The 24,589-nt window shown below is 41.0% G+C and overlaps 1 protein-coding gene across 2 annotated transcripts in view; it reads right to left on the bottom strand.

Moving 5' to 3' along the window:
• Positions 1-24,589, bottom strand: part of PIR (pirin) — a 69,235-nt gene that overhangs the window by 42,009 nt on the left and 2,637 nt on the right. Inside the window, exons 2-5 of one of the 2 annotated variants that reach the window (XM_089693634.1) lie at positions 23,479-23,626; positions 20,250-20,342; positions 1,365-1,448; positions 1,025-1,231 (exon numbers count right to left, since the gene is read on the bottom strand). In XM_089693634.1, coding sequence (XP_089549760.1) covers positions 1,025-1,231; positions 1,365-1,448; positions 20,250-20,342; positions 23,479-23,571 — 477 coding nt within the window. In that variant the 5' untranslated portion in view covers positions 23,572-23,626. Of the gene's footprint in view, positions 1-1,024; positions 1,232-1,364; positions 1,449-20,249; positions 20,343-23,478; positions 23,722-24,589 lie in introns of those variants that run through there. The other variant, XM_089693633.1, reaches the window with a different exon arrangement.

Raw genomic sequence — 24,589 nt, forward strand, 5'->3', positions numbered from 1 at the left:
CTGAAGTCCACATGAAGTTTGGAGGTCTTTAGCTATTGACTCTGCAGACAGTAGGCGACTTCTGCGCACTGTGCGCTTCAGCATGCGCTGACCCCGCTCTGTCATTTTATGTGGCCTACCACTTTGTGGCTGAGTTGCTGTTGTTCCCAGTTGCTTCCACTTTGTTATAATACCATTGACAGTTGACCGTGGAATATTTAGTAGCAAGGAAATTTCACGGATGGACTAACTGCACAGGTGGCAGCCTATCACAGTACCACGCTTGAATTCACTGAGCTCCTGATAACAACTCAATCTTTTACAAACGTTTGTAGAAGCAGTTTGCATTCCTAGGTGCTTGATTGCATACAACTGTGGCCATGGAAGTGATTGGAACACCTGAATCCAATGATTTGGAGGGGTATCCGAATGCTTTTGGCAATATAGTGCTGGCCACACAACCATTTAGATACAGAAGTCTGAATTTCTCCCAGTACAGTAATGCAGGCCATAGATGGGTCGAAAATCGGCCGAAAATAAAATCGGCCGATTTTCGGATCGTTAGTGGGCTATTTGTTCGGCCGTTTTTCGGTATTTTGGCCGATTTTTTTATCGGTAAAGTTGGAAAAAAAATCGGCTGATTTGGAGGAGGAGGAGGAGGAGGGAGGAGGGAGGAGGAGGAATTCCAGTACGGCAAAAAGTGTCCCAGCAGAGAGCTCCGCTATTTCTTTGACAGTTCCTTGACATTTACAGCGGTTGCAACATTGTATCTATTTGTTTCCGAATAAAAACATCTGTATCCTAAATGGATACAAATAGATACATTGTTGCAACCGCTATAAATGTCAAGGAACTGTCAAAGAAATGGCAGAGCTCTCTGCAGGGACACTTTTTGCCGGCTGTAGACGAGATGAAAATCGGCCGATTTTTTTTACCATTGCTGGTAACGTCGGCCGTTTTTTAAAAGAAAAATCGGCCATTTTTCTCCCCGTCTATGGCCTGCATAACTATCAGTTATAATTTTTATCCTTTACCAAACACCAACCTTAACTCCCATTGACTCTCCAGAGATGACAGTAACAGTTACTCCATCTTTAGATGGCTTAGGAATGTCAGCACTTTTCAGTTCTTGATATTCAGGAGGAACCATCTTCTCTGAACTTCTCAAATTGACCCACAGTTGCAAGCCATGTGCTGGCTCTTGTGTACAAGGCATCTCAGCATGGACAATACCACGACCTGCTGTCATCCACTATGCATACAAAAGGAAATAGCAATTAAAAGGAAGTTTAATTAAAAAAAAAACAAAAACAAACAAACATTAATTAATTTATTTTATCATGATAAGAAAATTCTTCTTTGTGTATGAAATATTTTATGGTCACCTGCAAGTCTCCTGGGTCCAATCTCCCAGCATGTCCACAAAAATCTTCATGTTCCATTGAGCCCCCATCAAGCAGATAAGATACCTACAAAAAAAAAAAAAGTAATAATAATAATAACATCCTTTTTTGCACTATAAACAAAAAAAGACCGACAATTTTGAAAAAAAAAACTATTAGACTTTTTGCTATTAAACATATCCAGTAAAAAAATTTTAGGCCAAAATGTATTCTGCTACATTTCTTTGCTAAAAAATCCCAATACTTGTAAATTAATTGGTTTACGTGAAAGTTATAGCATTTACAAATGGTGGTATATTTTCTATTTTTATTTTTTACTAGTAATGGCGGCGATCAGCGACTTATTGCAGGACTGCGGCAGGCATTCTGATACTGGGGGGGAACTGACTTGGTGTCATCCTCAGTGACGCCAATACAGTGATCAGTGCTAATAATAAAGTGCTGACACTGTACTAATAGCACTGGGCAGGAAGGGGTTAACATGTGGGGTGATCAAAGGGTTAACTGTGTGCTGTATTACTATGTGGGCTGTGTGTGTTTTTCACTGTAAGCACACAGCTTTGTATGGCTCTGCTATGCAAGAGCTGACAGGGGAGACATCTGTATTGTTTACATACAGGTCTCTCCCCCATCAGATATCCTCGGAGATCGCCGGGTGCTGGCGGGGAATCATCAGCCGGGACTTGGTGATTGGCAGCCGAGGCCGCGAATGGCGATGCAGGTAGGGTGCACGTATGCCCCTACCCAGAACTGCTAAATCACGTATACACACGTGATTTTGCGCACCCGTGCCAATCTGTAGCAGTATTTCTGCTAAAGGGAGGTGCGGAAGTGGTTAAACTGACTTGCCAAGTCATAATTGATTGTATGCATGTACTACAATAAAGACATGTGGGTTATGCTATTTTCTTCTAACGCTCAGGCAGAATTTGCTTTTGAAATTGTGTAAATAGCAATATGATTGTGCCAATCAAAAAAACAGATGAACAGTTATGCCAGTTTGAGGTTAAAGAAGGTAAACTAGCAAGACATATTGCTAATACATGACTAATACATTTTGACATTATATGGGGGGAGATAGCAAGGCTTATCCTCTTTGACAAGGAAAGAGGTTCACTGATCTGACTGCAGTTGGGAAGATGATACAAACAAAATTCCATAGCAAAGCCAGCTGTACACACACCCATGATAAAGTCATGGAATATGTAACTACAACCTTGATGGACAAGATGGTGTCATTCCCTGACATACTGTAGTGTACAGTCCAGGAGATCACAGATCAGGAGGTACCAGTCAACCTACTAGATAAATACTGGCCTACTAGATACCTGGTCAACACCAGTACATACAGTAAATCAGCATACAAAGGTTATGCAGCTCAATAATAATGACTTGGCCAGATGTATCAAAAAGATAAAAAAGTAACATGTTTTCATGCAGGCAATCACAATCCTAATTTTGTTTTCTGAACATTGGCTTTTGATTGGCTGGTACAGACAGCATACTGCACATATTCTTCTTCCAAGCATGGAAACATGATGTTTAATAAAACACAAAATGCAAATGCAATTTATGGAAGGACAATGGTTTGTTCAAGTTTTATTTGGTCTTGTTTGTACTTTAATTCTATCACAACAGGACATTAACTCAAAAACAACAAATGTGGGTGGTCTAATCAGAGGATAGCCATAAGAATCTTGCCGACCTTTCTTCTGTAATCAAAACACAAGGACTCAACTTTTACAATTTTTACCAATGCGATTGTTGAAATGTTTCTACTAGACGTGTATTTTTACTTTGTGTCTGGGGTCTGAAATTAAATGAAATAAGTCATACAAAACGTTATTTTTTGGTTGTTCACCAGGAAACTGTGTACAGAATTGGTCTTATGCTTATGAATTCAGTGAAAGGAGAACTTTGTCTTACCTTTTAGCTGATTGCTGCTGACAACTGTTCTTTTCGTAGACCTAAGAGCAATTGGGGTTGATTTACTAAAACTGGAGAGTGCAAAATCTGGTGTAGCGCTGCACAGAATCCATACAGCTAATTTTTATTGCCAAAGCTTAAAGCGGAGTTCCACCTGAAAAAAAAATAAAATCAGCAGCTACAAAAATTGTAGCTGCTGACTTTTAAAATACAGACACTTACCTGTCCCTTGGTCCAGCGGTGTCCTCACCACGGCTGATTTCACTGACCGTCTTCTCTCCCCAGCATCTTCAGTGTGGGAACCCAGCTGTAACAGCTTGCGGCTTCACAGCCTGTGCCCACTTCGCATGCGCGAGAATCGCTGCGCTTTGTGAATGGCCCCGTAGTCTTCTGGGACCTGTCACATGTCCCAGAAGACTATGAGGAAGGAGGGGGTGAAGGACAACTTCCGATCGCATAGGCGGGAAGTGGGAGCGGGTAAGTGTCAAATTTGGGTACCTGATCTCTCTGCTCCCCAAATGTGCCAATCCTTAATGGGGAGAGGGGGACAAAGACTTAAAGCAGAACTTCCCCTTTTAGGTGGAGGTCCGCTTTAATTGAACAAGCTGAAGTTATAAGTTGATTGGCTACCATGCACACCTGAACCATATTTCACACTCTCCAGTTTTAGTAAATCAACCCCATAGTCTTTAACAAACGCAGCCACTGACTTTTGGGTCTGGTGCCACATGTAGGGGTCACTAGGAACAAGAATTTCCATTACGCTGACATAAAATCTGTCTACAAATTCAGGCAAGATCCTCCATATCATGGCATTATCTCCTGCTGCACACCTCATGCTTCCAGGATAAACTGATATCTTGAACAATCTGAGCCCCTGTTCACACCAATGCTGTTTGTCATGCAATTTGACAGTTCAAAAATCACACGACAAGTCGCACCATATTTGTGCCTATGGAACCATTCAAATCAGTGCGACTCCGACTTGCACTGATTTTGAAAAAGGTTCCTGTACTATTTTGGCGACTTCATGTTCGACTTGCATCGATATCTGTGCATGAAGTCGCACAGATGTTGGCAAGCTACATATGAAATTGTGCTACTTCAGCACAATATGTCATGATATGCCCACGCAGACACAGTGGATTACAGAAGCCAACGAACCCAATTTTATCACTGGAAGATTAACTGGAGCAATCCCAAACTCAAAGACTTTGAGAACCATCAGATCCAAATAGTAAAAGTGGAAAATCTTTGAGGATCCCTTTAGAATAAGTAATCTTAGAGTAATCCCAACAATAAAGCTAGTAGATTACCCACTCTACCTTTGTACTGGGGTTGCTAGGCCTTGAATGGGTGTGTGCAGCAGAGAAAGCTCACAGGATGGGAACGCTATAACCTGATAAGACTGCGCCCAGACCTATAACAGCAATGTATCTAAACTATGTAGATATACTGTCTACTACAACACTATAAAAACAAATTTTCGAATTGATGTTGACAAACTGATCATCATTGCAGACTAAAGTTCCAGTTCCTGTAAAATATGTTTAAATTTCCACAAAAAGCACAGTGAAACATGTATTGTGTGAACTGGCCCTGATGGTTCTCGTAATTACTTTGATTTCGTTTTTTACAGGTATATTTGTTCAGAAACAGTTTGGCTCATAGTTCATGCCTCCAGCTGTATTTAGGTGTTGATATACCCCATAAAAAATGCTACAACCCTCAATATACCCACTCTGAGGCCCTATGCACACTGGCTTAAAAAAATGCTGCTCCTGGAGAAGTTTAGTGTTTTGCACATTAGGTAGTCTAGAGGCATTTTTTAAGTTCAGCATTTAGAGACAGAAAAAAAAAAACTTTTGTTCTGCATTTTTTTTTAGAGCGTTTTTCTGCCAGAAAAAAACGAAACACTCCTAAATCCTGCTAAATACTCCTAAACGCTAATACAAAAAAAAAAAAAAAAAACAGCTCAAAATTAGCTTTTTTTTCTTGTCAACTGGTGTTTTTTTTAAGCCTGTGAGCATGGAGCCTCAAACTTTGCAAAGGATAAACGATTTACATTTACATGATTCTGTATAGTGGATCGGAGTAGTCAGGTGTAAACAGGCAGTCGGTCCATTTACATCCAATGCCCATAGAAGAGAATGGGCTGTGTGTGTGTCCGCTCTGCATAAGCGGAGCAGACATGGACCAGCCATCTGACTGCTCAGCGGGGATCAGTGGACAGATACCCAGCTGAACAAGTGGACTCCTGGAGCAGTCTGCTCCTTGTGGAAGGGGCCTTAGCATGATCAGGAGATTTGACATAGTTGCTCTGATTACAACATTCCTAAACACACTAAAACTTTTTCATTTGGCTTTAATAACATCTAAATCCCACTGCATGTAACAAGATCAAAAACTGTAGCAAAATCTCTGCAAACTATAAATTCTGATTCATCCTCACTTGCATATTGGCTACTAAAGGTTACAACGTTGTAACCAATGCCTTTGGCATATTTTAAAATAATCGGACCATACAAGAGCAGCTCTGCTTTTAAGTAATGATGTTTTTTTCAGCTGCGGCAGTAATGGTGCAAAGTAGTTCCACATTTATAAGACAAAGTACAATGAAATAATACTCTGAACATCACTGCAAGTCATAAATTCACTTGTCAACAGACTACATATGAGGGTTGGTTCCTGCAGACATCTGAAAAGCATTCTTCACTTAAACAAGAGCCCTTGGTGACAGTCTGGACAGACAGACAATTACATAGTGCGGTCATTGGAATTCCCAGAATCCTCTACAATGATGTCATCTTAAATATTGTTTTATATCATGTCAAACTGTGCCAATGTCTCCAGACACATGCCTTGTGGTTTCAATTGTGCTGGTATGTCAAATACTAGCTGGGGTGGGGGCAATATAAACAATGTTTAAATTAGGAGTCATCAATACATCTTTCACAGCTTTAGTGCAAACCCTGCTACTGGGCTAACTGCTGTTAAAATATACTCCTTAGTAGCACTGAATAGTTGGCATTATTCTGCCTAAACTCATGGTAGTGGGCATATAACATGGTGTATATGGGATGTGATGTAGTAAGTACTTTTAAAAATAATCATAACTCCTAGTTAGTACTTTATAGAATCTAAAGTCTAAGCCTGGGCTCACATATATGCGGTGCGGTATATCGCATGTGATTCGCACAGGAGCCTCACCGCATTCCTGTGCAAATTATTACTATTATACAGGATTTATATAGCGCCAACAGTTTGCTCAGCACTTTACAATAGAACGGGAGACAATACAGCAACAATACAGTTCAATACAAGAGGGAAAGGAGGGTCCTCTTCCTTGGAGCTTACAATCTAGGAGGGAGGAGCTAGTGGTACAAAAGGTAGTAACTGTGGGAGATGGACTGGTTGGAAGAGTAGAAGATTCCATTATTAACTGAGGGCAGGATAGGCTTCTCTGAAGAGATAGGTTTTCAGAGATTGCCTAAAAGTGAGCAGAGTAGGCGATAGTCTGATAAATTGGGGTAGAGAGTTCCAGAGGATGGGGGAAGCTCTGGAAAAGTCCTGGAGATGAGCATGGGAGGAGGAGACAAGGGAGCTAGAGAGCAGGAGGTCGTGCGAGGAGTGGAGAGTATGGTTTGGGTGATATTTAGAGACAAGATCATTGATGTAATTTGGGGCAGAGTTATAAATGGCTTTATATGTTATTGTTAATGTTTTGAATTTTATCCGTTGGGCAATGGGAATCCAGTGGAGGGATTGGCAGAGAGGGGTGGCAGATACAGAACGGTTAGTAAGGTGGATAAGTCTGGCAGCAGCATTCATGATAGACTGAAGAGGGGATAGCCTGCGATGAAGTACGCCAATGAGGAGGGAGTTACAATAGCCAAGGCAAGATATAACAAAGGAGTGAATAAGTTGCTTAGTGGTTTCCGAGGTTAGGAACGGGCGTATCTTGGAGATGTTACAGAGGTAAAGTCTACAAGATTTGGACAGTGATTGGATATGGGGGTGAAAGGACAGATAGGAGTCTAGGATTACACCTAGTACCCTGGCATGAGGGGAGGGACTGATGATTGTGTTATTGATCTTGATGGAGAAGTCAGGGGGGGGGGCACGGGCTGGGGGGAATACTAAGAGCTCAGTTTTGGAAAGATTGAGCTTGAGGAAGTGGAGTGACATCCATGCCGATATGTCGCTTAGTAGGTTAGTAATGCAAGAGGAGACTGAAGGGATGAGGTGATCACATGCAATTTGTATGCGGTGCGATTGGAGCCATACATTTTGTATGGCTCTAATGGCACCGCACCAAAAGGTGCAGGACCCTTTTTTTTGGTCCGCACTAGAATCGGATCACATGGGTAATCACACCTATGCGATCCGATTCTGCACATCACACTGCGTTTTGCGGACCACTTTTGGGGTGTTGTTAACACACACACACCAGCAGCGGTTCGCATAAACGCGTGCAATTCTCATGCGGTGCGGAATTCGCACAGAAAACGCTGCGAATTCCGCACCGCATCAGTATGAACCAGGGCTGAAGCCTCGATTTTTCTTTAGTTTTCAATGTTTTATAACAAAAGTAATTTATCTCTCTTTTTTTTTTATATAGTAAATGCAGCTGGCAAGCTGGATTTATCCTGCACTCTGCTGAGCAGTGATAGAGGGGTTTTGGGGACTTAATTTTCCTAATTTTCTGACAGAGAGACAGAGCAATGTGCAAAGTATGGCCAATCACAAATAAGGTTATCAATGGCTACAGCGGCAGCAACACTGCAGAAGAAAAAGTGAGGTCACCCTACCATGCTGCATGACACATCGAAACATGCTAGGCAGAGCCATGCTCTGTGTGAAGTTCCCCACACTGAACCACAGCCTGTGTTCACGGCTGGAGCCAGCAGATTTTCTTGTACATAAACATACCTTCTTACTGTCGGGCATGATACATGACAATGTGAGTGTACCTTTGATCATTTTTATTAACCAGTTACGCTCTGCCCTATAGCAGGTTTACTGCTACAGGGCGGACTGCCTACACAAAAATCACGTATATAAGACGTGGTCTGCGCTCCCGCCGTGTTCGCGGGTAGGGGGCGCGCATGTGTTGTGATTTGGTGCACCAACAATCAGCAGATTCAGGCCAGTGATGTTCGGCCTGGATCTGCTGATTGATCCCTGCCCTATCAGAGATCTTCCTGTGCCTGTGTTTACAATACACAGGCACAGGAAATGGTGCGATCTTCTCTCCCTGGAGTACATTCAGTTCCAGAGAGAGAAGAAAGCAGAGCCACATGAGTCAAACCACTACACTGAGACAGTAAAAGCACTGATAGGTCACATTTAACCCTCTGATTTTTTTTACTGATCACTGTATTAGTGTCACAGGTGACTTCAGATAGCGTTAGCATTATTTAGCGTCCATCCCAGATAGCCTCAGATTGTCCTCCACTACATCAGTCATCACATTTAACCCTTTGATTGCCAGGAACACACTCACATACACAATAAACCTCCATTGCTAGTATAGTGTCTGAACAGGTCAATATCTTTGATCAGGTCAGCACTATACCAGTGTTAACAATAGTATAGTGTTCCAAAAAATGCAGTGTTAGCAGGATCAACCCAGGCACCTGACAGCACCTGTGTTTAGACCCTACGCATATAGATACATTGCACACAAAACTGCAGGGTTAGCAAGATCAGGCCTGATCTCTGCTAGCACTAGCAGGTAAATTTATTTGTACCGTTTCAAGCAGTCCCTGACAGCCAGGTGTTCTTTTTCCCGTGAGTCACACTAGGTACCTATAAAAATTTAGTGGCCAAAATGTCCAAACGAAGAGGCCTATAGGATTCTGACCATGTCAGATGAGAACGAAGGGGAAGCCTCACTGACAGAATCAGGCTCGGAATACGAATCTGTAGATGGTAGCAGTACCCCGACAGATAGCTCAGACAATGGAGTAGAGGTCCCTGCTAAGGTCAGGTGTACCCAACCCCGTTCCCAGGTTGCTGAGGTGTTACAATTGCATGATGATTCTCATATGTAGCAGAGTGCCAGTACTAGCGCCACTCTACTTTTTGAGGAACAGGCGAGCACCAGCAGCCTAGTACATCCTGGTCTTTTTCATACCAGCACTGCAGTATCACTTTGGTGATGTGGCAAATTTAAACTACTCTCCTTGATTTTTTTGGAGCTGTATTTCACGGAAGATCTGTATGGATTGATTGTGGATCAAAGCAATTTATACACACAACACAAAACTTCATCTTTCAACATGATAACAACCCAAAGCATACATCTAAATCAACAAAGGAATGGCTTTACCAGCCAGAGCCCAGACCTGGATCTGATCAAAAATCTGTGGGGTGATCTGAAGAGGGCTGTACACAGGAGATGCCCTTGCAATCTGACAGATTTGAAGTGTTTTTGCAAGGAAGAGTGGGCAAATATTGCCATGTGCCATGCTGATAGACTCATACCCAAAAAGACTGAGTGCTGTAATCAAATCAAAAGGTGCTTAAACAATTAGTTTAAGGGTGTGCACACTTATGCAACCATATTATTTTAGTTTTTAATTTTTATTTCCTTCCACCTAAAAGATTTGTTTGTCTGGGTTTCAATTCAGTTGTACAGTTTATAGGTCACGTTAAAAGGTGGAAAAAGTTCTGAAATTATTTATCTTTGTCTCATTTTTTTACATCACAGAAACCTGACATGTTAACAGGGGTGTGTAGACTTTTTATATCCACTGTATATGCCCAAGCATAGGGGCCTGAGGTGAATCGCCCCTATGCATCGGCATATATTTTTAAAAACATTTTTGGGCAGAGATTTCTTCATCCACATTGTGGGTGGATGCAGGGCGGTATATTCTAATGGTGGGCATACCACCACACGCTTTTTTTCATTCATGGAGCTGCAGGCATCATTGTGGTATAGTTTTTTTTTTTGTTTTTTTTTTAAGCCAACGATTGGCTTTCATGTAAAAAGCAGTCCTAGAGGCCAATTAGTCACAGGATTGCTTTTACAAGTAATTAAACCCAAAATACACTATGCTACTTATGGGGATACCACACGTGAGAGACTTTGACAGTTTAGCCAAGTACAAGACCCCAAAATCCAACAAGCACCTTCAGGCATTTAAAGGGCTTTATTTCCACATTACACTTCCTACTACGTATCACAGTATCAGAGGCCCTATAATGCCAGTATAGTATGACCCCCCCCCCCCCAAAAAAAAAAAAATGCTCCTCTTTGGAAAGACACCTCAAGAAATTTGATAAGAGGCAAGGTGAGTATTTTGCAGATCTCGTTTGTTGCCACAAATTTTTGGAAAATGAAGAAAGAAAATGAAAACCTATTTTTTTTTCTTTTCTTTTTTTCAAAACCTCATTGGCTATTAAAGATTGCAAAGTGCTCCAAAAAAGATTGGAAGTGGATTGCAAGGTGTATGATACCTTTAAAAGAACACATTTTTACTTTGTATTTTAACTGGTGTTGAAAGAGGTAAGCCAGTCACTTGAAGAGGTGAAAGACACTGGGTGCTTTGACTTCACACCTATATGCAAATGGATTTTTTTGGACAAATTTATTTCATATATATATATATATATATATATATATATATATATATATATATATTAACTATATATAATAATTATCGTGGACACATTGTTTGTGAACTTATTGTTGCACAATATTTTGAAAGTGAATTTTTTTTGATACATTTTATTACTTTTTCTTGTTTTAGTTTAACAGATTTTGAGCACAGTCACACATATTTGTATCTAACAAAAGAAGTGCCTATCCAATGGTTCCACTGGAAGAATCCACAGATACCTACAAGATGAAGCAGGGAGTCCTTGAAAAAAACAGACTATGGTCTTACTGGTATAGACAGCCTACATCACATAGGTAATGTTATAAATTGGATATAGTACTCTATCTACAGGAGAGAAGTTCTACAGAAGGGGAAGGTTTTTACAATCTTAAATATGTGCTCAAATACATATGTCACATGTTTACAGGCTCAGCTATTAAAGTCTATGCAGGCAAAAATGCCTGGCTATGTTTAACAAAAAAAAAAAAAAGCTCATGTACAACCCCATTTCCAAAAAAGGTTTGTACGCTGTGTAAAATCTATATAAAAACACAATGCAATGATTTGCAATACTCAAAAGCTCATATTTTATTCAAAATGGAAAACATATCAATTGTTTAAACTGAGAAAATGTATACTTTTAAGAAAAAATAAGGCAATCTGAAACTGAGGGCAGCAACATGTCTTAAAAAAGTTGGAAAAGGGCCATGTTCACCACGATGTAACATTCTCTCTTCTTTTAACAGCATTCTGCAAACATCTGGGAACTGAGATCAGTTGATGGAGTTTTGGGGGAGGAATGTTGTCCCACTCTTGCCTGATATAGGACTCTAACTGCTCAGCAGTCCTGGGTCTTCTTTATCATATTTTTTATTTCAAGATGCTCCAATTATTTTCAAATGGTGAAAGTTGTGGGCTGCAGGCAGACCAGTTAAGCACCCAGACTCTTCTACTATGAAGCCATGCTGTAGTCATAGACACACTATGCAGTTAAGCATTGTCCTGCTTAAAAGTGCAAGGCCTTTCCTGAAAAAGAAATATACGCTCCTCTAAAATCTGAATATATCCTTCAGTATAGAGTGGCTTTCCAGATGTGCAAGTTGCCCATTCCATACGCAATAATGCACCCCCATGTCAGGCTTTTGAACTAAGCACTGATAACAAGCCAGAAGGTCCTTCTCCTCTTTAGTCCAGAGGATGTGGCACCCATGGTTGCCAAAAAGAATAGTGTAGAAGTGAAAAAACCCAGATACTCCTGCACTTGGAGATGGACTCCATATCATTGGGACCACATAATGAAATTCTTGGGATATGCATGCCTTGCTGCCCTCAAAGAACCGGGGAGTCCAAAAGTACTGAATAGAGAAAAACAAACAGACAGAGGGCGCACCGGCCTAGTGCATTACCTTAAAAGTATGTTTATTAAATGTTAAAAAAAATGTGTTCTACTCACAATAGTCAATAAATATAAGGCGCATCATGAAGGAACCGCTCTGTCCAATTCGCACTGCGTTTCTGTCTTATGGTGAGAATTATGGACATCTAAAAGGTTGACGCGTTTCGAGGACTAGCCTCTTCCTCAGAGCCAACTACCTAGATGTCTGTCCCTCCTGATTCTTTTTTTAAGATTTTTATTTTCATATTTCACTATGACCAAAGTAGTATAATGTTACCATAGTAACATTGTACTACTTTGGGGAAGTGATCAGTATTTTTTTTTTTTTTTTTTTACACAATTTGCTTATAGCAAAGAATTACTTTGCTATAAGCAAGCATTTACCTGAATAACATCGATTCATTCAGGGGTTTTTTTTTTTGTGCTTAGCTGTGATTTGGCCACAGCTAAATCACATGACACAGCTGGGCTGTGATTGGTCCAGCTTGTGCACGTCATCGCTGTGACCATTCACAGCTAGACACACTTATATACTATGGATGGCATGAAAGGAAGCCATCCATCGTATACAACTGTCATGTGACCTGCTGTGATTGGTCACAGCAGGTCACATGGTACTGGCAACGGGGCCGATACACAGATCTGTCATTGGCCGTGTCCAAGGTACACAGCCGGTGACAGATCACGCCGCAGAGCGGCCCTGTGGGCAGGCGCACTGCGAATGCCTGAAAGGACGCCATATGGCGTTCACCAGGAGGGACGAGCTGTTCACCCGGCCGCCATCTGGCTATAGGCCGGGCGGCAACTGGTTAAAAGATAAAAAGCTAGCTCTTGTTGTAATATTCATCTTCAATCCAGAGATTTCCCCTACAGTACTATTTTCTGACACTAGATGTCCTCAGTCTGATGGCCAGCATCATTCAACCTTCTTCCTCTGTGCCCAGGTTATCCTGGATGCACCTTGTGCTGTGACTGGATAGGAGAAACAGCACAGTGATTAATCTCTCTTTCTGCTTTCGCCTCCTATCATTATGCTTCTTGTTAGTACAAGAACTGGCTCCTTCTGCAGCTTCCTTCTATCACACTCCAGCCCTACCATACAGGAATGCAAGAAGCTGATAGCAGCTAAAGTTCAATTTTAAAAATGCGTTTAAAGTGTTACTCACAACAGCAAAATTAGTCTGTATATGCAGTAAAGCATTCTTGTTATACTCACTGTGGAACCTAAGGGGTAAATCCTAGGCATTGTTTAAAATGCTGTTTGATCCTGATGTCTGTGATCCTCCTCTTCTTCCACTGTCTCCCTTTTATCTTGTGATAAAACATTGTTTGGAGACACTCTGCACATGCTCAGAGGTTTTTTTTACTTGGGAGAGTGAATGTGATCAGCACAGGGCCAATCAGTACTGTCCAGACAAAGGGTCAGGGGTCATGCAGCTTCATAGGACAGTCAAATGAGAATGAAAACTCCTCCTACAAGCTTTAATCAGTGCTCAGCCAGACACTGATAGAAGTTACAAGACTGCTATTAACTGCTGATGAGAAAAGGTATTTAGCAGTTTATATTTATTAAAGTAATTGCATTTCTATGTTCTGTGTACTGTGAGAGACCAGATAGAGTGAATGCAGGGTCCTGGGTTTAGTAACACTTTAATTGTTTGTCCACATTTAAAATTATTACAGGTCCACTTTGCTCTGTAAGGAGATGTTCCATGTTGCAGATTTCTTTACCATTTCTGTACTCGGAAAGCAGTCATTTTGGTTATTTAGTAAAGTACTGACCTCTAGTGGACATTTTGTAGACTACTTTCACATAACAGCTTGAACGCTAATGCCAGTTGATTGGTATGGCATACAAAATTATGTTGATTTCTTACAAAAGAAGATATAAATAGTAAAAGCTGAAACCCAGGGAAGAAGAAGAAGGAGGAAGGAGGAAGGAGGAAGGAGGAGAAGAGGAAGAAGAGGAAGAAGAAGAAGAAGAAGAAGAAGAGGAAGAGGAAGAGGAAGAAGAAGTTGTGTGCAAATAATGTTGAAACCAAATCAACCAGTGTATTAGAACATGGTAGTGATGGTGTCACCCTCTCTGCAAAAGTTAAGAAATATTGCACAGCTGCAATGTGCAAATAGTGGTGAAACCCACCAATATAATAAAAATAATAATAGTAATAATTGTAAAATATATACATCAATTTTACATTTATTATTATACATAGGGGGTTATTATATAAAGATGGGGCTCAGGAGGAACTCAAGCCTGAGGCCGTTCATACTTCTTTTCACCTGCTGAGTTTGTGATGTGCGGCGTCTCTCATCTCCTTATACTTCCCTGCTTTCTGGATTAAGCAGAAGACAGCCTGCACCCTTACATTGCTGTGAGATACTGAATCTACCAGAGCACCTTGAGCGGCGCTATACAGTAAGTGGCAAATGGAGAAACAGAAAAAGTGCGCACCGACCTAGTGCATTATCGTTTAAAATATTTATTGAAGAAACAAAGTAAGTATCATACTTACAATAGACATAAAAACACAGGCATGTCAAACTGAACAAGATGTATGATCCAAACAACATCTGAATCCATACGATGGAACCCTGGATGGCCAACTGGCTAACGCATTTCGAGGACATAACCTCTTCCTCAGAACCAACACTATAGGAGTCTGCACTTCTCTTTATATAGGTTACTAAATGATATCAAAAGGGCCATATCAGAACCACCCAAAGGCGGAGCCTGACATCACATGACCCATTAGCATCCAAATTGAAAAAAAAAAAAAAATTAAATAAGAATTGTGAACTATATTAGGAAAACATATATATAAAAATAATAACGTATAATAAATATGTAAACACTTACACTTATGGGAAGATTATTGGTGGTAGATGAAAACAAAACAAAACAAAAAATAAATGTAAGGGAAGGTGAATACTATATGGGGCTGACCAGCATGTGTGATCTACTACCATGTAGCTGAATACTGATAGACTGTGGGATGAAACGAGATAATGGTGGAATGTGGCGAGAGCCAATGCCTTCACGACTGGCTCTCATTGGCCCTGGACGGAGCGCAGGTGGACCGTACATGGATCCGCCCACCTCCCTCGATAACTGGCCCATGTGATCTCAGGACAGCAATCCATTGGCTGCCCTTACTGAATCTGACAGCCAGGACACAGGAGAGCTTCTCCACGTCCAGCTGACCTTGGTTTGTTTGTCAGAGTCCAGCAACGTGGCAGTGGATCGCACATGTTGGCGTGCGCTCCAGCCCCACATGTTTTATACCACTATGAACACCACATTCCACCTTCATCTCATTTCATCCCACAGTCTATCAGTATTCAGCTACATGGCAGTAGATCACACATGCTGGCCAGCCCCATATACTATTCACCTTCCCTTACATTTATTTATTTTGTTTTCATCATATACCACCAATGATCTTCCCATAAGTGTAAGTGTTTACACATTTATTATACATTATTATTTTTATATATATGTTTTCCTAATATAGTTCACAATTATTATTTAATTTTTTTTCAATTTGGATGCTAATGGGTCATGTGATGTCAGGCTCCGCCTTCGGGTGGTTCTGATATTGCCCTTTTGATATCATTTAGTAACCTATATAAAGAGAAGTGCAGACTCCTATAGCGTTGGATCTGAGGAAGAGGTTGTGTCCTCGAAACGCGTTAACCAGTTGGTCATCCAGGGTTCCATCGTATGGACTCAGATGTTGTTTGGATCATAGATCTTGTTCAGTTTGACATGCCTGTGTTTTTATGTCTATTGTAAGTATGATACTTACTTTGTTTCTTCAATAAATATTTTAAACGATAATGCACTAGGTCGGTGCGCCTTTTTTCTGTTTCTCCATTTGCATCTAGTGTGTTTGGACCACCCCGATCTGTTGAGTGCAGCAAGCAGTGCATATTCCAGAAAATTCCAGAACATTCCTATTGGGTCTACTGAGTCATTTCCTAGCGCAGGAGAAAAGGGTTTGTTGTGTTGGATACAGTAAGTGGCATAGGGTATTGTGAGACTAATTGTTTCTTGTTCATGGGTTTAAATAAGCTTTAAATGATTTGGTAATAGTGATCTATAATTTATATAAAGAGTGAATTTTAATGATAGGTCTGCAGTAATACGGTTTTAAAAAAGAATGCTAATACAGCAGGTTTTAATTAATGTTTCCAATGTAAACAGACTGAGGGTGTGTTCGATACTGAAGCATTACAAGCTTGGGCTCCAACAACAGAAAACCTGTTTTTGATTAGGGAATTGCATAGTTGTTGAATTTATAAACACGCCAGGGAATTTTCTGCATACCCAGGTTAACAGTTAAAGTGGTTCTAAAGGCAGAAGGTTTTTTTTATCTTAATATATTTCCTGCTTTGTGGTAAAAAGCCTTCCTTGTCCAGCTAAACCCCCCCCCGGCCTTATACTTACCTGAGCCCAATCTCGATCAAGCAATGTGCGCAAGTGCAGCGGCTCTCCAGGCTCTCTGCCTCCTCATAGCCTCATAGACATTGGCTCCTGCTGCTGTCAATCACAGCCAAGCAAGAGAAAGGTGAAAATGGAGCAGAGGCAAGGCTGAACTGAGCCATCTCCGTTTGTCAATAGACACATAGGGCACAGTTCGAGAGCAAACTCACAAAAGTGCCTTCATAGCACATGGGCAGGGGACCCAGGAAGAGGAGGATTGGGGCTGCACAGAGCAGGTAAGTATGACGTTTGTTATTTTAATAAAAAAAAAAAAATCTGAGTGTTTACAAAATCACTTTAATATAAGCTTTTACTAGCCAACAACAAGTATCCTAATACACCAGTTTCCATTCACCATTAAATGGGATAGTACCAAAAACAACAACAAAAAAAAAACAAACAAACAAACAAACCTGTTCTGTATGAACATTTTTGCTTACGTAGAAAAATGAATGTATCATTTAAAATATCAGTTTGTGTGAATTAACACTTTGAAATAAGCTGCCATGTCTCACAATGTGTCTAGACCAGCCTTTTTCAACCTTTTTACCCCAGAGGAACCCTTGAAATAATTTTTAGGTCTCAAGGAACCCTTGCTAAAATGATTGTGGGTCAGTGGGTGGAATGCACAGCTTGCAGTAGTGGTCAAGATGCCACTCCCAAGGTAATTGGTGCCATGCTACTGGATCTGCCAAGTGTTGTTGGACATGGAACTAGGCAGGTATCAGATGAGAGGTCAATCAGCCACAGCTGAAGAAACACCAAGCAACCACTGTAGGAACCATAGATAAGAATGGCTGATCTAGTCTGAATATGCTGATAAACAGTGGGGACTACAATCACCTTTCTTAAAAGGATGCATTGACCTTTGGAACATGTTACATGTTCCACCCACATTTAGGGAGGAACATGTAATATGTTCCAGCAACTGCCTCCTCCTCCACTCCCCCCCCCCACATTCTCCCTCCCTGTGGCAGTGGGAGGGGGATCTTCTCCCCGCATCCGATGTCACAAGTTAAAATAGCTCCGCCCACATAGTTACACCATTCATTCACAGAGTTCTGTGAACGAATGAACTACATCTACCGCAGGCCTATTCGGCCGACGGCATGTAGTTCTCAATGAAGTTTGAGGGCACTGGTGAGCACTTTTAGTCCAATTCTTCCTGCCATTCAGTAACTGCCTGCCCATACGAGGTATGGGCAGACAGTGTACTGAATGTCTACAGGATACAGGCATTGCACCTACAGTCTGCTGATCGTGAGTGCAATGCCTTACGGGCTGCAATGTAAAAAAAAAAAATAAAATTCTAAAATGCACATTTACACGCAAAAAAAAAAAAAGTGTGCATTTATAATTTTTTGGGAAAGGGTAAATTTACTCCTTAAATCTATTTCTGTGGGTCTGGGGAGTTGCTGGGTAAACCCTGTACATAGGACCTTAACTGCTACTCGTGCTCTGTCCTCTCCTGGAGGCAAGCTCTTCCCTAACATTTAAAGGAGTGGTATTGCCAAAGCATTTTTGGCCATACGTCTCCTGGGGATCACAGGAGTGCACTTAGTTCCCAGGGTCCAACACTCAACCGACAGCAGGCTTTAGCTGACGTCACAAAAATGGTCCAGGTTCTGCAGGGACTTCTTGTTGGGTTTTGACCAGATGCCTGTGTTTTAGCTGGCTCTGCCTCTCAGCACACCACCGAGAGCTTGAACTAGCCACTCCCGCTCCCTCCACAGCCTTATACTCTATTGAGCTCGGACTCCAAGACTGACAGTCACTGACTCACTGAAGACCAAGAACTAAGCGATCAGCGGTCTTCTATTGCTGCTCAGTTCTTGAGGTAGAGCAGGAAGATGGGTGGGTGGGTAGACAGCTGCAGCCTCGGAGCAATGCCATGTAGGTGAGTGTGTATATTTCTCTTTTAATAGGCCAATGCCAGAGCCTCTGCTGTTGACTGTAGCTTTGGCATGGGACTATTAAAGTTTCTAAGTGTTCCCTATTTTATCCAATCCAGCAGGATTGTATAGTGCTTAGAAAAGACCAAGAAAACATATATAAATTACTTTTGTTTTATTTAACCACTTCCCGTCCGGCCCATGTAAATAAATGGCCAGATGGGAGCACTGCCGATGCAGGTGGACGTTTCTAAACGTCCCCCCGCATTCATTGCCTGAGCGCGCTCCCTGGGAGCATGTGGCACCGCGATCGGTGCCAACTGTGTCCAGACGACACAGTGGAACATCGATCGCTGTACAGGACCTCTGTGTGAGGTCCCGATCATGTGATCACTGATTGGCCAATCAATGATCACATGAATAGTAGTAAAAAAGATGTCACTTCCTGACATCATTGCTTACTACTTGTGAAATCTGTGAATGATCACCGAGGTCACATGGTACAAGGCTATTCACAACAGCTTTGTACCATGTGACAAGCTGTGACCAACCACAGCTCTCACAGTATTTCTCAACGGCTGTAGGAATGCACCCAGAGAGAAGGAGAAATGATTGTTTTTACAGCCTTTATGGGTGTAAAAGCAATCAGTGTAAAAAAATAAATAAAATAAAAAAAATAAAAAAATCTTCATCACCCCCCACAAGTAGTATAGTGTCACTATGGTGACACTGTACTGCTAGGGTGACAGTATGTTAAAAAAAAAAAAAAAAAATAAAAATAAAAATTTTAAATTTGTTTTTTAAAAATTATAACAACATTTTTAGTTATAAACTAATTTGGGTTATTTTTCTTTGTACTAAAAAGATAGATGAATACATTTTGGCCAAGATTTATGAAGAAAGATTATTTATTTGCAAAATGTTATAAGAAAAACACGTTTTTTATTTATATAGCAAAAAAATAAAAATCCCAGTGGTGAATAAATACCACCAAAATAAAGTTGTATCTGTCTAAAAAAAATGCTAAAAAAATCATATGGGTACAGTGTTGCATGTGTTGTACAGTGTTGCATGACTGCACAATTGTCAAGTGTGATAGCACTGAAAGTAGAAAATTGGCCTGAACTGGAAGGGGGTGAAAGTGTCCAGACTTGAAGTGGCTAAAAAAGTACATCATATAATAGCAACATAACATTGCCACAAACAAACCCATGGATGACTGAACTGTGTATCTGACATTAAGAAGGGATAACATTACTAATTGGGCCATAATGGATATGAATCATCTCTGCAAGCAAATCCCTATTTGTATTTCTGTGAGCAAGTGAAGAAATATTTAACGTGTAATCAAAGCACTGAACATAGTCTCATTGTAAGTAACCTAAATAACCCCCACAAACCACAGGTATATCTGATTAAAAGGTGCCCCTTCTAGCCATTCACTCAAGGTACAATGAATACTTTTTACCTTAACTTCCAATTTAAAAAAAATAAATAAACAATTGAATGACTATTTTTGGATTCCTCAACTATCACAGTGCCACAGGCAGTTCTTACCGTCTCAAATCCTCGGTGAGGGTGATCTGGAAAGCCCCCGGGTCTGCCACCTTTAAATTCATCAAACATCAGAAATGGATCCAAATTTCTAAGCTAAATAAAAAAAAAAGGAAAAAGAAAAAAAAAATTACATATACCGATCAACATAAAAAGAAATCTCCTACAATTTAAAAAAAATAATAGTTATTAATTACAGGTACTTGTATAGCATGGACAATTTGCACAGAGCTTACATATATATTGTACACTCACATTAGTCTTTGCACTCAAGGAGCTTAAAATCTAAGGTCCTCAACTCACATTCATGCATATACATACTAGAGCCAGTTTAGACAGGAGCCAATTAACCTACTAGCATGTCTTTGGAGTGTGAGAGGAAACCAGAGTACCTGGAGGAAGCCCACACAGGCACAGGGAGAACATGCAAACTCCAGGCAGGTACTGTCGTGGTTGGGATTTGAACCGAAGACCCTAGTGCTGCCAGGTGGAAGTGCTAACTACTTACGGCTGCTTAATCAGACAAACTATATTGCATTTTCTGTGAATACACATGGAAGTAGCGCTCGCACTAGGCAATTGGGGAGCCAGCTATCTAAAAAAAACAAGAGCTTCTTTCCTGGTGCAGGGGTGATGCACAAAGTAATGCGAGTTGGCCCTTTTTATGTTTCATATGGAAGCTTTTAATAAATAGTTTTACACTGTGAATGCATTTCTGTCTTCCCTTTAATTTATAGGCATGAAAAACATAGGAAGGGGTGGTGGAGGTCGTGTGTGGAACTTATCCATTGGGGGATATTGCTAATAGACCTACTTTAAAAAGAAAAGAAAAAAAAAAAAGTGCAGCAAGATGTGATGTAATCCATAGCATCATACTGTGCTGCTGATAGAGCTGAATGAACTGTCACATTCACAGTTCAGTGGTGAAGTTTGGGGACAATAAATTGCCTTCTAATGCAACTACCTATGTAAAGAAGCCCTCAACATGTTAATGTAATTTATCTGGAGTGCGTTTTTGTGGTGTGAACTGACCCTTAAACTATTTTTAAAGCCCAACTATGGGCAAATAAAAAAATTATCCCTTGCAGTGGGGCTGTGCCTGCACTGCAAGGGTAAATTGTTTGTTTATGTCTAGGGGAACAATAAAAGGAAATATTGCTAAAGAGGGAGGTGCCCTACGTTGGTGACGTCACGCCGCACGCCCCTCGTGGAAGGACGGCAGCCATCATGGATTCGGTTTCAATGCCAGATGTGAGTGCACACATTTATATTTATGCCTTTGACCCATATTCAATTAAAATACTGCACTATTGGAAGAACGTTCTGGCTCGTTTTTTCATGAGCCCCCCCCCCCCCGGTTAAGTTCCTGGTATTTACTGCACCTATGTGAGCGTTTCCCCCCCTGCTGGATGGATGTCATGTCCCTGGAGATGTATGCTGAGTGTTGCCTGACATGCTGAGGTTTGCCAGATGACCCCCAGAGTCCTGCTGTCCAGATCCAGATGACCAGGAGTGGTTTGAATTAGTCCAATGCAAAATTTATTGCGCTTTCTGGTTAGTGCAATATACGTCCTTTTTTATATCACAGGAATCACGGATTTGCACCTTAAGGCGGTTGCTGTTTGGACTCAATTATATTTTACTTCATCACCTTGAGCACTTTATACGTCATATTTGGACGTTATATCCACTTGATTGTGTCATTTGGCGCTCTGTAGCGTCTCACATTGTTGGCTATTATCATATTTATTATTGGTTTTCATTCACTTTTCATATACCTTAGCGCTGCATATTGTTTTGTTATAATAAAAGGAAATATACTTATCTGATCCTCAGCTAGACCAGTCCCCGCAGCTTCCATGCCCCCATGCTCTACGTTCTTGACATCGTCAAGACCAATGCAGTGTCCATAGTCCTGCTCTGGATATGAAGATGTCAAGCGACAGTCCAACTTTGGATCGTGGGGGAGCACCATGGAAGTGGAGGATCAGGTAAATAAACAGTTTCTCCTCTCCCCTAGACAAAACGTGCTATTAAAACTCGCAGTGCAAGCAGAGCCCCAATGCAAAGGATCATTTTCTTATCTGCCCAGAGTTGGGCTTTAAATATTTTTTAATCTGCATCTTTCATTAAAACTACATCTGATGATCCTGCCATGAAGATCCTTGCTTAGGAACTTCCTATTTTAGGGTGACAATGCCCTGTCTCACAGTTTTGCTCCTATGTTGTCACCCTGTCACACAAAATTCCAAGTGACCATTTCAATTACGCTGGCATGGCCCATTTTGCAATCATCACTGGACTGTGCGCATGAAGACAAGAAATGAATGCAAACAGATGGCAGGAAGCCAACAGTACTGAGATACAACAAAGGATGGAGACACACCTATTCCAGGTCAGAGACTCAAAAAGCTCTGAGGCCAGAAACAGGCAGGCAACTAATTGGAGGTCAACAATGGCAAGCTTCTCTAACTACAGGTTTCCTTTACCATGGAAAATCCTTTTCATCATTTTCTTGGATGTGATCCATCTTTCCTATAAATTTGTTTTGTTAATCCACAACAAAACAAAATCAAGTTATGGCATGGCAGCTGGCACAGGATTCCATGTAGCCAACTTTAAAACAATTGCTAAAGGTAACACAGAGGACATTTAAGGAGAGGATGGGAGGAAACGCTTAACTAATGATGTTCTGGAGCCATTTTCACATTTTATCCACTGGCCCAATGTTTTTGCAGATATGAACATACTAATTATAAATGTGACAAAGTTATTTATAAATTAAATGAAGGAGCTTTCTTCATTGCCAACACTATGGGAAAAAAAAATACAAAAAACATTAAATTTGTGACATTTTCTTTTTACATTCAGAAAGCACAGAGAGAAGGTAGCCAATTAGGACTAGAGAAGGATAAGAAGAGGATAATCAGGGGTTAAATAGTTAAGATAATTTGATAGTGTGAACGGGCCTTAGTTTCCCTGAAGGAAACCGACGGTCCAATTGGGTCCGCCTTTCAGCTTTTCAGGCGGTTCGGATCAGACCATCCATAGCACTCTATGGAGCAGTGTGTGTCAGCGGACACCCGCCGGCATCTGATCTGATTCAGTACGTTAAAAACAGACGGATGGGGCTCTGTTCCTCATCCGTCTGGCGGATCGGATGACAGTCGGATGGAAATGGACAGTGTTTTCTTATTTATCCATGTATTTTATAAAAATGTAAATCTCATACCTCACATCTACCAATACTCCTACGTACTCGGGCACCAACTCCCTCTGACTGCTCCACGCTCAGGACAGTCTTCATCACATTTCGACAAGCCATCCTTCCGACCCGAGAGAGCACACACACGTCAGGATCCTGGCTGGAGTAGTGGGGTCTGTAACACGTGTCAACAGTTACAGATGGAGAATTCAGAGCCGTGCTTCCAAAAAGCCTCCACAAAAGCAAAATGCAGGCTGTTCTTATAAGCATGAACTATAGGGCAGGATATTCCAATTACTATATTTGTTTTGATAACCAAATGAAAAAGAAAAACATTCTGAGAACATGATGAATACATTCCACTGAGCATGCCAGAGATCTTTTCAAGAAGAGGAATTAAAAGTAAACTTTATGTAAATAATGATGTAAATATACAGCTGCTAACCTACTTATGTGTTAATAAGAAGGACCCAGAGATGCCCATGTGTACACTTTCATGCCTCCGGAAGCACCCGGTGTGCTCTAATATGCAAATCATGAATAGCAATCCAGTACCGTGCTTCACCTATATTTGTAACCACATAAACCAACTCTGACAAGTGACATGGACATCTATTTGTAAAATATGTCCATCTGATAATAGAAATAGTCCTATTGTTGTATATCTTCACAGATGCTTTAATCCCATAGTGCTTCTATATACTGCAAACCAATGAACGTGCGTGATCACCTCCACCGGATGTGCTCTCACCTGATATATATGACCAAGCCGCTAAGTGAGGTCATAAATGGCATTTGTCCCATATATATGGACTGATATCTTGGGGTTTATTTACTAAACCTGGTTGACTCAGAATCTTGTCCACTTCTGCATAAAAACCAATCAGCTTCCAGGTTTTATTGCTGAAGCTTAACTGAACATGCTGAGGTTAGAAGCTGATTGGCTACCATGCACAGGTGCCCAAGATTCTGAGTCAACCAGGTTTAGTAAATAAACCCCCTTGTTTCCAATAGGCAGAAATCTCCTCCACTTTCTTAGCTTTCCTCCTCTATAAAATGTGCACCAAAAAGAGAGAACCAGAATGTGGTGCTTTATCCTTCTAAAACACAGGTGTCAAACACAAGGCCCGCGGGCCGA

Source organism: Staurois parvus, unplaced genomic scaffold (genome assembly GCF_062004578.1).
Source record: "Staurois parvus isolate SC_StPar_1 unplaced genomic scaffold, SC_StPar_1.0 ptg000635l, whole genome shotgun sequence".
In the NCBI taxonomy this organism is placed as follows: domain Eukaryota; kingdom Metazoa; phylum Chordata; class Amphibia; order Anura; family Ranidae; genus Staurois; species Staurois parvus.